Genomic DNA, 14,687 nt, shown 5'->3' on the forward strand with positions numbered 1-14,687 from the left:
AGAAAACTCTATTCTACAGCTTTATGTTTCGATGTTAAACACTAGGATTTTACTTCGCACATTAGAAGTTCCAGTAATGGGTGTAAAACGTATCATTTCCACACTTACATTTCCTTGGTATCAGAAGAGACAAGACAAGATTAACTCCTAACTACTGATTTAAAACTGTCTAAACCTACGTAAATTGTCCCTGGTCCATAAATGCATGCTGTGATTATTACTGTATGTTTGTGGATAAAGAATGACCAAGCAAAGGTGGATTTACACAACATAAAGTTGTTATATGTAATAAATGTCATTCCAGGAAACCAATAAATTTCAACATGCCTGAGAAAGTTCACTGAAAAACACTGGTGACCTTGATCTCATCAAGTCATGCAGGGTGGTTTAGTTTGATGAGGACAATTCACCCAAATTCGGACAGTTAGAGTCATACTGTCATTATTTAAAGGACAGTGACTAAGCTCGGGTGACTAACATATCACTTCAAAGTTTCAGAACTGCATGACCCATACATAAGACGGAAATGAAAGTAACTGAAACTGTCATCTCATTTTTAAGCATCACGTGCTGGAGCAGATTGTCTGACATTTTTTGACAAGAAAGGAAGCAAAACTTGCAACTAAGGTAGAAAAAAAAGTAGTTTATTGTGACATAGCATCAAATTGCAGGTCAACAACTATGGAAAAGTTCAAAGAGGGAAGCATCACACTGTACATCTTCTGGATATGAGCTGTGAACCTGTAAAACAAAAAGAACAACTATTATATGGGGTTAAGTTACAGCACAGCATGATCTCCATAAACAGTGGGTACTGCATGAAAACATTTTATAAAATAATTTAACTGTTTCTGACCCATACTGGATTTTTGCAGAAAATACTAATATCAATAATTGAGAGAAATGATGTATCGGCCAATACATCTAAATTTGTTTTTTTAAAGAATTGTGACCATGTACCGGTACAAAGCAGGGAATTTTACAGTAAAAAAAACAACCAAAATGTCAGTGCTCTCTAGTGGACAAACTATGTAATGGCACCATACTTTCTAAATTACTTCAATATATCTTTGGAATTTCTGTACTGCAATTTCTTATCAACTATCGGTCAATACTATTATACCAATACAATGTATCTATGATCAGCTCAAATGTTTTTGCTCTTTCTGTCTTTCACTCATATTGTCTGATGTTTTTTTCAGTGTAAGAGTCATTGCTTTAAGATTGTGTCAAATCTTCACTGGTCTTTGCCCGACCGATATATCGGTCAGCCAATATTATCGATTGATACTGGCCTATCACAGATATATCAGTATCAATGTATATGTTGTCTGATATGCACTAATATTTTTTTTCCCTTTTTTAAAAAGTTATATAGGCAGCATTTTATGTATATTTGACCCTTTTTCTTAATTCAAGTTAATATATACATGTTTTTTATTTATAGTTATATATTATAGTTATATGTTATTATTAATTATTAAATTCCCAGTAAAGTTTACTGTTTTAGTGCACTCTCATTTTACACAATAAAGTTAATTGTGAAACTGTAAAATGTCACTCCTCCATTACATATCTTCGTCACAAGTGTTTGATGACCACATTTGAGGGATCATTGCAAAAAAATGTATATTCTGTATATGGAAGATTATCGGTATCAATATCAGAATTTTTTTACTCCCTAATATCAGTATTGATCCCAAAAATCCAGTATCGGCCGGGCTCTACTGTCATTGTATTGTCCTTAAAACCCATTAACACTTATTCAACTTTGTTAACTATAAGGAAGTCAAAAGGTTCATTTTACAATCTGGGAATTTCTTTTGTAGTTTTGAATATTCTTCTTCTTGGTTATAGCATTTCAATTATCAGCTTAATGCCATTACTTGAAAATAAAACAACTTCACAGATTGTTCAATTAAATGAACTAATCTATTAGTTGATACAAATTTTATGGCTCTTAAGTCAGCTGAGAATCTATTTTCTTTGAGGAAGAGCTCTGCTGCCATATAAGAACAGCACAAGGGTTTCTGTAGAGCTGCCGAGCCCAACAATTTCAAATGTAGACAGGGTTTTAAAACCATGCAATGCATTACTTCTCATTAATTCAGGTAATACTTAATGCTTTGTTGATGAACAGAAAATAAATGTACTCCAATTACTCTCATCATTTGCTTTTAATATATTAATTTATATCAAATAGTAAAACTCTGGATGTGTTACAGTGTCACAAACGTCTCTTCTTGGGTTGTATGTCATTGGTAGACTTTTGACTTGTGTGCTATCCTGCGGTAGGAAGATGTCATTATGCTTGACTTTTTCTCAAGTGACAGATACAACAAATTTTTTTTAGTGGTGAACATATTCTCATTACAGTCCTAAAGGGACCAGTTGCATGTACAGTACAGACACAAGGAGTTTGGCGACTTGTGCACAAGGTCTGGATGAAAACATCACTCCTGCTCAAACACCTGCTGTTGGTTTCAAGTTTAAACAGATGCGTGGTTATTTCTGATGCACTTGGCTTTATCCTCATCAGCCCTTCCTTACATTCAATCACTGCTGGGGTCCACAGGAGTTCTGACCGGACACCTGGGTGTCCTTCTTCAGCACGGTGGGCCTCACCACGTCCACATCACGGTGCAGGTGATCCAGGAAGCTTGTGAGGATGTTGGGAGCTGCGTAGAAATCGACCAAAAAGTAAGTCCCTCGGCTGTGCCTCTGGTTGTGTTTGGTTATCTGATAGGGCAGCAGTCTCTCTCCGAGGTTCTCCAGATTTCTCACCACTGCGCCCCGCTCCATCAAGGTCTCCACCGTCCGCCGGAGAGCAGCCGCTGTCTCCGGCCGCTGCATCGCCTTCAGGATCAGGGCCAGTTCGTAACGAGGCATCGCTTCGGGGAAGAAATCCGCGAAATCCACACGCTTAATTCAGCTTGTACTAGGCTGGTGTCATTACCAGTTTACTGTGTACAAAGACGACCATGTTATGACACGAGGAACAGGAAAGGTCTTTGCTTATGACGTATAAAACATGCGCATGTCATATCTTCTTCTTTTCTCGGTTTACTGGAGAATCGTAAACAACTTTACGGCGCATACCGCCACCTACTGTACAAGTATGTAACATCATGTTGTTTACCCTATTTTTTAAATTTTAGTCAATGAACTCGTGTCACTTAAAAACTAAAGAGAGCCCTCCTAGTGACTCTTCCCTCCTCTCCCTCTGAATATCATAAATTGACAACAACATGGCTAATATACATAAAAAAACAGGATAAAATGTATAAACTGTGGTGCATAAATAATAACAACTCCCGATTAAACTTTTATAATGCTATTTTTAATATCGATATTTAATATGAACACGTGGGATCCGAAGAGAAAGATGAAGTAGCAACAGATGTCTCACTCTACCTCGATTCCTGGGTACCACCGAGATGAAACATTGTAAATAAAGAGCTATCACTTTTATCAGAATCAATCTGTTTATTAGCTAAGTCTTGTCTTGGTGTTTTCTCCCACAAACGCAACATAAAGGAATAAAAATACAACAAGAGTAAGGTAATAATTATAATGAAATAATAAAATAAACAAAGTAGTACTAAAATTAAATGAAAAAATTTAAATTTAAAATCTATTTAAAGAATGGAATATTAATAGTCTTGAAATGGGATATAAAACTTGAAATGAAATATTGTGGAAAATGAAATGTTACATGTGCAATAAATAATTAGTTAAACAGTGGAGGTTGAATGCAGTTTATGACTGATGGTATTTGCCAACGAACAGTCAGTGTTTATGTGTTTTTCTGGTTATTAACTTTGGGTGAAATGAATTCTTTAATTCTGGACAGATTCGTTCAAACGTTGTTATCTTTTTTTCTTAAACAGAGTGAACCATCTCGCTTTTTTTCTTCTTCTTTCGTCGTCATTATGCGCCTGCGCACACGCCCACAAAGAGACGGTTCCGTTCACTTCCGTTCCTTCCTGTCCAAGCGTGGTGTCAAAGATGGCGGCGCAGAAGTCGGTGCCGAGCGATCTTTATAAATGTGTTTACTCGTTCCTGCTGGAGAACAAGTTCAGCAAGGCGGCGCAGGCGTTTCTCAAACAGACTAAAGTGGTAAGAGGCTCGCAGGTTTGTGGCTGACAGCCGGTTTGACGCGCTGTCTGTCTCCAGGTGCTCTCACGTGAACTTCTTTAAATAGGCTGTATGGGAGCCTTAAAGCTGTGCGTGGAGACCGTGCAGCCGCTCGTGGTGTTAGCACGTGGAGGGACACCCCTATATAAACTGCTAGTTGTTTATCCTGAACTTATCTTTTTCCACCGTTAGATAGTGACTGTTATGTGTTATTACAGCTAGTTGTTAAATTCTGCATATTTTAGAATAGCTGGATTGGCTAAAATTGACGTTATCTCTTTTTCTACAGAATCCTCAAGATCAAGATGAAGAAAGCCTTGTAAACATCTTCAACTTCTGGGTGAAGTGAGTTGCTACTTGTCTTTTTCGTTCTGTCCTTTAATTATGAACTTGAATTATGAACTATGAACTTGTATTACTCTAATACCAATAAACTTGTAAAATACAGTCCAGCCTCTGGCTTGTCCCTCTCAAATGTTTAACATCTGGGCAGCAGTTGAAAATTAGTCATTTGGCCAACAGTGGCGCATTTATAGTGATGTTGATACATGTTAATTTTCCCTTTTTTAAAGATCGATCCACAAAATCACCATTGGTGCTGTCACTCTCTGTGCAGGAGCTACAGGATAGTCTCTTGATAACATCAGCAATGTGATCTACCTTCTGTTTAGTTTCAGGAGAAAACGGCCATATTCAGAAATCTGTAATGTTGAACTTTGTTTGTTTTGCTCAAGTCTATCCTAAAGCAGGCTTGACTCTGCATTTTGGACTCTAAGGCTAATATCTCCAAACAGCAGTACTGGAGCTGTTGGCATGATCACATGACACAAAGATTAGCTGGTGGACAGATGTATGAATTTGTGATTGACCCTGGGAGCTTATCAGGCTCACAGTTGTGACTCAGAACATATCTCCATAATCCACTAAAATGTTTTGGCCTAGAGTCATGGACAACAGTTGATGATTAGATATTTTGCTAACATGGGCAACTTTTAATCATATTGATATATGTTCATTTTCCCTTTTTTAAAAATATATTTCTAAAACTCCCACCGGTGCTGTCACAATAACCTGGAGTTTATTCACTGTGAGTTGTCGCTACAAGTCTCTCGATAACATCAGTAATGCGATCTATCTTCTGTTAAGCTTCAGGAGAAAATGGCTATATTCAGAAATGTAGTTAAGCTGTGTGTTTTTGAGGAATGACAGATTTGTTCTTTTTTTAGCGTAAATTTTCCTTTTTAATACCTCTCTATGTGTCATTCTAGGTCTCCTGAAGCCAAGAAAAGGAAAGCACCTGCTGACAAAGCTGAAGCTACCAACGGTCCATCAGCCAAGAAGGCAAAAACCAGTGCAGAGAGCTCCAGCAGCGAAGAGTCGAGCAGCGAGGATGAAGAAGCTGTCGCAAAACCAACAAAGGCAGCCCCTGCAGGTAATATCAATATATTTAAATTAAATTTTGTCAGTAATGTTGTATGTAATGTTATATTCTGAAACCTTGTCTACAATGTTTATTTTAACAGCCAAGGCGGTGCCTAAAGCAGCTGCTGCTAAAGCTGCATCCAGCAGCAGTGAAGACTCAAGTGACTCTGAGGACGAGAAGGCGCCTGCAAAGGCTCCTGCTAAGGTAGGCAGAAACATCTAAATGAACAATTCTCAGATCTAGTCATTGCTGCAAGACAATGGTGGGTCTATGTTATTATTATAATGTATTTTTCTGCTTGTAGGCCCCTGTGAAGCCCGCTGCTGCTGCTGCTGCAGGCACAAGGAAGAAAGACAGCAGCTCAAGCAGTGAAGAATCTGACTCTGAGGATGAGAAGGCTGCCAAAGCTCCCGCATCAAGTGAGTTTATAGCCACATGTCTTTAGTATGGTGTGAAGTAACTGTTATTAATGGCTAACTAAAGTTAAGCTGATAATGTTTGATCTAATTTACCTTATTTAACTATGGATAACAGAACCCAAGGCAGCTGCTGCCGCTGCACCAAAAGCTGCTGTTGCTGCTAAAGGTGCAGCTCAGAAAAAGCAAGAGAGCAGCAGTGAAGATAGTTCCTCTGATTCTGAAGATGAAGAACCAGCAAAGGTATGCCAAAGACTCAGGCCACCCCTAAATATTGCTACATGTTTTTGTCTTTATTCCAGAGGTTAGAATAATGTAGCACAAGTTAAATCGGTAAATAATATTTCACATGTCCTGATAGGCTCCAGTCAAACCCACCCCAGTGAAGGCTGCTGCTGCTGCTGCTGCTGAATCAAGCAGCGAAGACTCTTCATCTGAAGATGAGGCTCCACCTAGCAAAAAACCCAAAGCAGGTGTGTTAATATTTTTTAACATTGCATGTCCAATAGCTTCCCCAAACTACCCAAAAACAGCACAGTAACGTCCCGGTACAAATGGTGTGAGGTGCTGGAAGCAACAGTGACCATCAGGGAAGGTTTGATTGTGCTCACAATGATTTGAGTGACAGTCACCAATCAATGCACAGCTTATATTTGTTGTAATGGCTATACAGTCACACAGTGATAGATGGAAAGTAGTTACATATTTAAGTGTCCATGAGCAAGTCCATTTACCTTTTTTTAATTACTCTTACATTTCTTTTGCAAAGTATAGTGTCTGTGCTGTTCATCTTTTTCCTGTTCAAAAACTAATCTAAGTCCATTTCCTTAGTTTTGCTGTGTAGTCCAAATATAAGATTAAAGCTTATTTGCTTCTTGAAGCCATGATTACCATGACACACGATGTTCCCTCCTCCCCAACACTGTTTATTCCTCCCCATAACTGTTTCTATACTTCCTGTCCATGGCCCTGTGTTTGCACCATATAGTGTGACCTACCTGAAGAGCCGATCACCTGGTCCAACCAGGAATGATCTTAAAACATTGTCTAGTATGTAAAGTTAGCACTGAGGTCCTGGGCTATTTATTACACTGCTGATCACCTACCTCTGTCTTTGTAGGAGCGTACAGCGCAGTCCCACCTCCTGCTTCAGTCCAGAAATCTCCAGCTGCACCAGCAGCCAGCAAGGCCAAAGACAGCGACTCCTCAGACAGCAGTGATGACAGCAGTGATGAGGAAGAAGAGAAGAAAGCTGCTGGTAAGAAGTGCCCCACCTTTCTCATTTTGAACTGTCAGTGCTGATGTTTCTAACAACATTATACTCCTCACAGCTAAACCTGCACCGGTAAAGAAGACCACTCCTGCCAAACCCGCTGCAAAGAAGCAGGAGTCCAGTTCTGACAGCTCAGGTAACGATCAGGATTCCAGTCAGTGATTTTTCTCTTCAGCGTGATCCTATGCGTGTGACAAATGTTTTTCAACATACCCATGTCTTTCCAGATTCAAGCTCAGATGAGGAGGAGGCAAAGAAGCCTGCAGCCAAAGTCACCCCAGCTAAAGCCACCCCAGTCAAACCTGCACCAGCTAAGGCTGCACCTGCTAAAAAGGAAGACTCTGAAGACTCATCAAGCTCAGACGAGGAAGAGGAGGTGAAGAAACCTGCAGTGAAGGTGACTCCAGCTAAGGCTACTCCAGCTAAAGTCACACCCGCTAAGACGACCCCAGCTAAAAAGGATGAGTCCTCAAGCTCAGGTAAGACACACCTGATTTTGAACATGCGAGTTCATCATTTTTGAGTATTTGCTCTAAAAGCTTAAATGTCCTGTCAGACCAGAATCAAGGTTAGTATTCACCATATAAAATTCATCATGAGAACAGGCAGTTAGGACTTGAAAATAATTTCCTGATTTGTTACATACATTCATGTTTACCTTTCTGCAAAATGTTCAAAAATATTATTTGTCTTTCATCACAGATTCAGATAGCAGCTCTGAAGATGAGGCTCCAGCAAAACCGGCTGCTAAAGCTGCAACTGCACCAAAGCCTGCTGCTGCTTCTAAACCTCCTGCCAAGGCAGCAGAGAGCAGCTCTGACTCTGACTCCTCCTCTGATGAGGAAGAGGCACCAGTCAAGGCCAAGCCAGCTGCAGCTACACCGGCTTCAAAGCCTGCTGCTGCAGCAGAGAGCAGCTCTGACTCTGACTCCTCCTCCGAAGATGAAGCACCAGTCAAGGCTAAACCTGCAGCAGCTAAACCAACTACCCCGGCCTCAAAGCCTGCTACCCCTGCTGCAAAGCCTGCTGCTGCAGCAGAAAGCAGCTCTGACTCTGATTCCTCCTCTGAAGATGAGGAACCAGCTAAGGCCAAGCCAGCAGCAGCTAAACCTGCCACCCCAGCTTCAAAGCCTGCTACTCCTGCAGCAAAGGCTGCAGCAGAGAGCAGCTCTGACTCTGACTCCTCCTCTGAAGATGAAGCACCAGTAAAGGCTAAACCTGCCACCCCAGCCTCAAAGCCTGCTACACCTGCAGCAAAGCCTGCCGCCGCAGCAGAAAGCAGCTCTGACTCTGATTCCTCCTCTGATGAGGAAGAACCAGTGAAAGCCAAGCCAGCAGCTGCAGCAAAACCAGCGACGCCGGCTTCAAAGCCCGCCACACCTGCCGCAAAGCCTGCCGCTGCAGCAGAAAGCAGCTCTGACTCTGACAGTTCAGACTCTGAGAATGAGGCGGCCAAACCTGCAGTGAAAAAACAAGCTCCAGCCGCCAAGAAACCTGCTGCTAGTGCCACCAAGGCTCCTGCAGACACCAGTGACGACAGCTCCAGTGATGAGGAGGAAGCCAAGAAGGCAGCACCGGCACCCAAGCCCGCAGCCGCAAAGGCAGCTCCAGCTCCGAAAAAGAAGGCTGAGGAAAGCAGCTCTGACTCCTCAGATAGCTCAGATTCTGAGGCGGAGACCAAAACCACCACCCCTGCCAAGTCTGTAACTGTCACCAACGGCAAGGCAGCAACACCCAAGGCAGCCAAGGCTCCAGCAAAACCAGCTGAGTCCTCATCCAGTGACAGCAGCTCTGAAGAAGAGGAGGAGGCCAGTAAAAGTACTGTGAAACCTGCCACACCAGCTGCATCCACCAAGACAACCCCAGCAGCTAAACCCAAGGAGAGCAGCAGCAGCAGCTCATCAGACAGTTCATCAGATGAGGAGGAAGCACCACGTAAAGCGGCCACAGCACCCAACACCCCCATGACAAATGGTAACTGAACGTGATGTGGCCACATTTCTTTTTACCCCACTTAAGTTGGCCTTTAAGTGTGACATAATTAACTCTTTTTTCCCCCTCTTGATTCATTCAGGCACCAATGGAAAGCGAAAAAGGGATGAAGAGTCATCAGATAGTGAAGAGGAAGAGGCAGATGTCAAGACACCAAATAACAAGAAAACAACAACCACACCACAGACGTTTCCTAAAGCCAATAAGAAGGTAAGAGTTGCCTTAAGCCTGAGTTACCATGAATGTTTCTAAAACCACATCAGTCATAGCATAATACAACTCTTATGGCTGCTGGATGTAAGTGTTTTTGTAGGAAAAAGATATAATGTAATGAAAATAACTGTCTTTCAGTCTTCCAACATACCTTTCCGAAGAATAAGAGAAGAGGAAGTAGATGTGGATCCACGTCTTGCAGACAACTCTTTTGACGCAAAGGTGAGTTCAGTAACTGTTTCAGCGGTACTGCACATTTAAATTGCTGAGGCGAAGCTGTCAAACATGTTCATTTGTCTTTGCTATTCCAGTATGGAGCCCAAGGTGACTGGGGCCAGAAAGCCAACGATGTGCTCAGGTTCACTAAAGGAAAGTCATTTCGCCACGAAAAGACAAAGAAGAAGAGGGGAAGCTACCGTGGTGGAGCCATCTCTACCTCGGTCAACTCTATCAAGTTTGACAGTGACTGAGCACCTTCTCACTCTCTCTCACCTGAACTGTATTCTACCTGTGTGATCAGGACTACCAGTTGTCTGCTTCCTCCCCCCGGTTAACAGTCCTTCTACCATCACCTCCCTGTAGCAGCAGTACACTGACAGAAGAATGTGACCTGTAGAGCTGAGCTGGCACTTAGATGCAGTTATTTGCCCTTAGTTTGTAATGGACACCATTCATTTGATCTGTGATCTGAAAGCAACAGTTTAGTGGAGCTCTGGCAGCAAGAGAAAGATGTTCGCAGCTGTGACTTTGACATCCATGTGACATTATTACACTTATAGCCACTAGGTGGCTGAAGGCCACCAGTTAATGGTAAAAAAGCCAATTTGTATGTTGAGCCCCCCTTTTTTTTGTTTGTATTTTGACTTTAACCCTGTACCTTATTCTCAAGTGACAAATGTAATTTCTTTCTAACAAACTTTTCATTCTCATTTATCTATGTTTGAAAGACAGCCATCCATCCCAACAGGTTCTTTATTATGTGTTAAGAAAAAGGCTGAAATAGATTTTTAACGGATCACATGGATTCTTGGTGTTTCTTTGGTTGTATGTTCATTTTTATTTGGCCATCTTTAAACATGGAGACTAGAGAGGGTCTGTACTTGGGTTTTTTTCTCTTAACATTACATGAGGACGTTTAGCAAGTAAGACTACATTTTATGCTGTGTATTTATTACATTTTATTCCATTTCAACATTTAGGACCTCAGATGTTTTGTCCATGCTATTTACAAGCCATTTTGCTTTGAATGTTAGGATGCTCCTGTCAACCTCTCTATTCTGTTGTTTATTGTTATGGAATCTTATTCACCAACATAATCAGGAGCCATGTTGTTTCAGTTGAATTGACTTTTTGTGTACTGCTTTCATTTTTTTTATGATCAAGTCTTGTACTGTAACTGTAATTAAAGACCTGACATTAAATGTTGGTATGATTTGGAACCATGAAATATGTTTTTCTTCCTCCAAATTGATACTGATACTTCTCACTTGTTGTTTAGAGCAGCTTCTCTTAGACCTGTGTTCAGTGCTGACACTATACTTTTACAAAGAATGGTAAGGGATGATTTAAATAGTCACGTACATGTGCCACTTTGTCTAGCCAATCCACAGATAGTTTTTGGTTTTTTTTTTTAATCAAAAAACGCCTACTGTCACCAGGTCTGATATGAAGCAATAGTCCAGTTTACAGTCAAATCCATGATACATGCACTTCAAAGACTTGGAGTATTATGCAATCAGTCCATTCATGCCAGGTCTTCCTCTGGAGGTATGCAGATTAGAAAATGATCCAAATTCTCAGAAAGTAAACCTGAAACTCTCCTCAAAGCCACTAGGTGGCAGTCAGGCATCACTGACCTTCAATAATGATGTGAACTTTCACATTATCACTTCATACCATGGTCAGTTATGAGGCTGGTTGTTATGTCCAGTCATTACTGCCGATTCCTGTTATACGTGTCCTGTACTGGACTAGGTTACATGTGACGAAGGTTCTGTTTCACTCTAAACAAGGGTGAAGTCAGGCAGCTGAGGCCTGTTAGGATTTGCAGATGTTGTTTATAACTTACCTGCAGTCCATTAGCCCTTACATGTATTTAAATGGTCATGCTTTTCAGTTAGACCCCCCTGCTGCTAATCAACACACCGACCACTTCAACTATATTTGAGTCTTCTTGTAAATGAGCATATTTTTCAATTGATAACAATAGATGACACAATTATTAAGTTCTGACATTCAAGTTTCAGTGTGGTTGAAGGTGCAAGAGTGGCATATTTCTCTTGTTCTAATTTCTAATTATTTACATATAATTAGAAATTAGAAAATTACATAGTTTACATTAATGTAGTTACAAATTGAAGACTCAGAGAAAACACAAGATGTTTCTTCACCTCCACTTCTTTTGAGTTTGGTAGTCACATATAGGTGCTGGCTACTTTATAAACTACAACAGTATATTTGTTTGGTCTTAGCTCCTCATAGTGAACAACTCCTTTGGTTTAGGACAAGTGCAGCTCTCACCTCTTCAATAAAACATTTACTGTAACCAGAGATTTTGGATATTATAAATCCTCACATCATTTAAATATCACACATGGGATGCCATATGGCTCAACTAAAGCTACACCTCATCTGTAAACACATTTTGTTTCATTTTAACACCAATGACACTCAGCTGTGGCTCCCACTGAAATCTGCCTTAAATCCTTGATGCCCCGCAGCATTTTACAGCACAGCAGAGGTAAATTTGAAATTCCCTGCTCTTGCAAAGCACAGATAGTGGTCTTTCAATGTTGGCAATAAAACTGGCAACAGTGGTGCAAAGTTGGTGGATTGTATCAGAAAATAAATGATTTTTTCCCCCTTTGATTCCTCTAAGTCCCTTTAAATAGGTCTGGTGACTGCAGTAGCCTGGATCTGCAGAGACAACATTACTACTTGCCAATTAGTTGGCCTTTCTATATGGCCTTTACTTACATTAATGCAATAATAACAAAGTTTTTTAATGACATGACAGATGGTACAGAACAGATGACCTAATGAAGCAAACACTCACTGCATTCAGCATGAAGAAAAAGCTTCATTCTAGCGCACACATTAAGAACAGTTCATGCACTGTCCGTACTGGGAATGTGTACATTTCTGTGCATACGCACAAAGAACTGTTGACTTAGGAGGGAGTTCTGCAGTCACTCCAAATATAGCCTTGCTCCCAAGTCTGACAACAGTTAACCATTGAGTGTTGCTTCAGCGCTCACCGAGCAGAGAAATCTTACAGAGCGTTCTTGCTTGGGGTTTATATGGCTGAGCTGTTGAGAAGGGGGTGTGCAGTTCAGCTAGAGCTGTTACTGGGCAATTTTTCAGTGCAGATGGAATTGTTGTCAGGAGACTCGATGCATTTGGAGGCATGCTGAACTCTATTTAGCCACTATGAGCCACAAGAGCCTTTTTTTTAGGCAGGTTTTGAAAGCATAAGAAGTCAACGTTTTGCTTTGATGTTGCTAGTGCTGAAAAAATGTGTTGGTTAATCGAATTGTCAACTGGGAGAAACTCGATCATTCGCCGATTCCAGCTTCTCAAATGTTTACTTCTTTCATCAGTTTTGTATCTTTGTAAATTGAATGTCTTTGTGGTTTGGCCTGTCAGAGCTGAAGCAACTGTGAAGAATCTTAAAAGCATCTTACATTCCATGTGATTGCAATGCCAGACTTGAGCTTCTTCAACCTTATCTCCTGCCTAACAATCACTCCTGAGTACCACTTCCGCCTGTCAGTCGCAGCGAGTCCGTGTGCAAGTGAGCGAGCCAGTCAGTTCGTCTCAGGCCAATGCAGCACAGTGTGTGTACAGAGGAGCTGCAGGACAATCTTTTAATGGGCAGCAGAGGCCTAGGACTGTCTATCCTGTCCATTTTAATTAGACAAAACTGCTGACTGCTCTTCTGCACACACACACACATTACCATCCTTTTTCTTCCTCTGGCACGCTCTCAAAGCCGCTGCATACAATCAGCCATTCATTCTGCTTAAAAATCTTACACCCCATTTCATTACACGACAAATGACTTCTTTGGTGCCCCATAGATTAGTCTTGTTAATCCCAAAAGAGTGAAAATGAGAACATGGCAAGACAACAATCCAACTTACACACCATGCAGAACACAGTCATGTAAGTGCAATCAGTTTTACATTATTAAAAACATCTTTAATAGAGCATTTTTTTAAACATCCGTCTTATATAAAGTGTTTCAGGGAGCAATAATAATCAGAATAATACACACTTTGAACAATATATTATAGGGCGAGACAAGCATCACTGATCCTTTATGAGCCAAAATGCTAGGAGTAAGGATGCAGCTGGAGCTAACAGGCTGAACAAAGAGGAGCTAACAAGATTACAGACTTGAGGGTCTGTGTCCCCACCAAAGAAATGTGTCTGTCATCAGTATAGGACAGACGTCCTGCGGCATTATACAACTAAAGGTCAAACGAGATTGATTTCACTTCTTGTCTTGCCTTTTGCAGTAAAACATGTTAACTACAGATATAAAAGTGCTATTTTGGCGTTTGAAAAAGGGTCACACAGATACCTGCTGATGCGGCATTCCTCTACAGAATATGGCAGACATAAATATACAAATACCCATGATGCCTTAGAAAGACATGCTGGGAAAGCCTTTCGGGACACACGGTGCTGCGTCAGCATGCTTCAGTAACTATATTGATAGCTTGAACTACACTGACATGCGTTAATGATTGATGATGCCCCTCGGAGCTGTAGTCTTATTGAGTTTGTTGCATTAATTGTCTATTTAAATTCTTGAGACCTGTGGAAGGAGAATGCCACTGATGCTACCGGTGTTGTATTCACACGCTGTCTTTGTCTCACGCTCGCATGCTGCCTCCTGTCTCTATTATGTCTTTGGTGTGGCAAAGTCCCAGGCGGTATCCTGGGCACATTTCCACATGGCGCGCACCAGACGAGTGAAGCCCATGTCCTTGGGTTTCTCCAGCCCACGCATCAGCCGCTGCTTCATAATGGCTATGAACTCCTTATTACTCAGCTCTCCGTTCCCTGAAGAAGACAGACAGAGGGGGGGGAGAGGAGATAGAGGAGGGAGGAGAGGGGCGATGGACAGGGGAGGGAGATGATGAAATAATAGAGGAAGAGTAAGTAAGAGGAGGAGATGACTTCCATTTATTGATGATTTCTACCTGTCAGCAGAGGCGTTATTTGC

General features: G+C 41.3%; 3 protein-coding genes across 4 annotated transcripts in view; 1 reads left to right on the top strand and 2 right to left on the bottom strand.

Annotated features, from left to right (window-relative positions):
• Window positions 1–623: 623 nt before the first annotated feature.
• mrps6 (mitochondrial ribosomal protein S6) lies at window positions 624–3,277 on the bottom strand. The gene is made up of 2 exons (XM_067609789.1): window positions 2,551–3,277; window positions 624–741 (listed from the first exon to the last, which is right to left on the bottom strand). The coding sequence occupies exon 1, from the start codon at window positions 2,887–2,889 to the stop codon at window positions 2,557–2,559; it is 333 nt and encodes a 110-aa protein (XP_067465890.1). The 5' UTR covers window positions 2,890–3,277; the 3' UTR covers window positions 624–741; window positions 2,551–2,556.
• Window positions 3,278–3,964: 687 nt separating this feature from the next.
• nolc1 (nucleolar and coiled-body phosphoprotein 1) lies at window positions 3,965–10,893 on the top strand. Its single transcript, XM_067609790.1, has 14 exons — window positions 3,965–4,119; window positions 4,427–4,482; window positions 5,406–5,569; window positions 5,661–5,764; window positions 5,865–5,979; window positions 6,095–6,219; window positions 6,338–6,449; window positions 7,097–7,234; window positions 7,308–7,385; window positions 7,477–7,728; window positions 7,952–9,223; window positions 9,324–9,451; window positions 9,593–9,676; window positions 9,766–10,893. Exons 1-14 carry the CDS (start codon window positions 4,009–4,011, stop codon window positions 9,922–9,924), a joined length of 2,898 nt encoding a protein of 965 aa, XP_067465891.1. The 5' UTR covers window positions 3,965–4,008; the 3' UTR covers window positions 9,925–10,893.
• Window positions 10,894–13,632: 2,739 nt separating this feature from the next.
• The window catches only part of micu1 (mitochondrial calcium uptake 1), a 32,727-nt gene continuing 31,672 nt past the window's right edge, over window positions 13,633–14,687 (bottom strand). For both annotated transcript variants that reach the window (XM_067609791.1, XM_067609792.1), the window contains one exon: window positions 13,633–14,524. In XM_067609791.1, coding sequence (XP_067465892.1) covers window positions 14,364–14,524 — 161 coding nt within the window. In that variant the 3' untranslated portion in view covers window positions 13,633–14,363. The remainder of the gene's footprint in view (window positions 14,525–14,687) is intronic.

Source organism: Thunnus thynnus, chromosome 14 (assembly GCF_963924715.1).
Source record: "Thunnus thynnus chromosome 14, fThuThy2.1, whole genome shotgun sequence".
NCBI lineage: Eukaryota > Metazoa > Chordata > Actinopteri > Scombriformes > Scombridae > Thunnus > Thunnus thynnus.

What these genes read in the sequence shown, in the direction of transcription:
- mrps6 (XM_067609789.1), bottom strand. Translation starts at nt 2,889, where the DNA reads ATGCCTCGTTACGAACTGGCCCTGATCCTGAAGGCGATGCAGCGGCCG.
- nolc1 (XM_067609790.1), top strand. Translation starts at nt 4,009, where the DNA reads ATGGCGGCGCAGAAGTCGGTGCCGAGCGATCTTTATAAATGTGTTTAC. An exon ending in GTCCAGTTCTGACAGCTCAG is followed by an intron (nt 7,386 to 7,476) that starts GTAACGATCAGG and finishes ATGTCTTTCCAG; the next exon opens with ATTCAAGCTCAGATGAGGAG. An exon ending in GGATGAGTCCTCAAGCTCAG is followed by an intron (nt 7,729 to 7,951) that starts GTAAGACACACC and finishes CTTTCATCACAG; the next exon opens with ATTCAGATAGCAGCTCTGAA.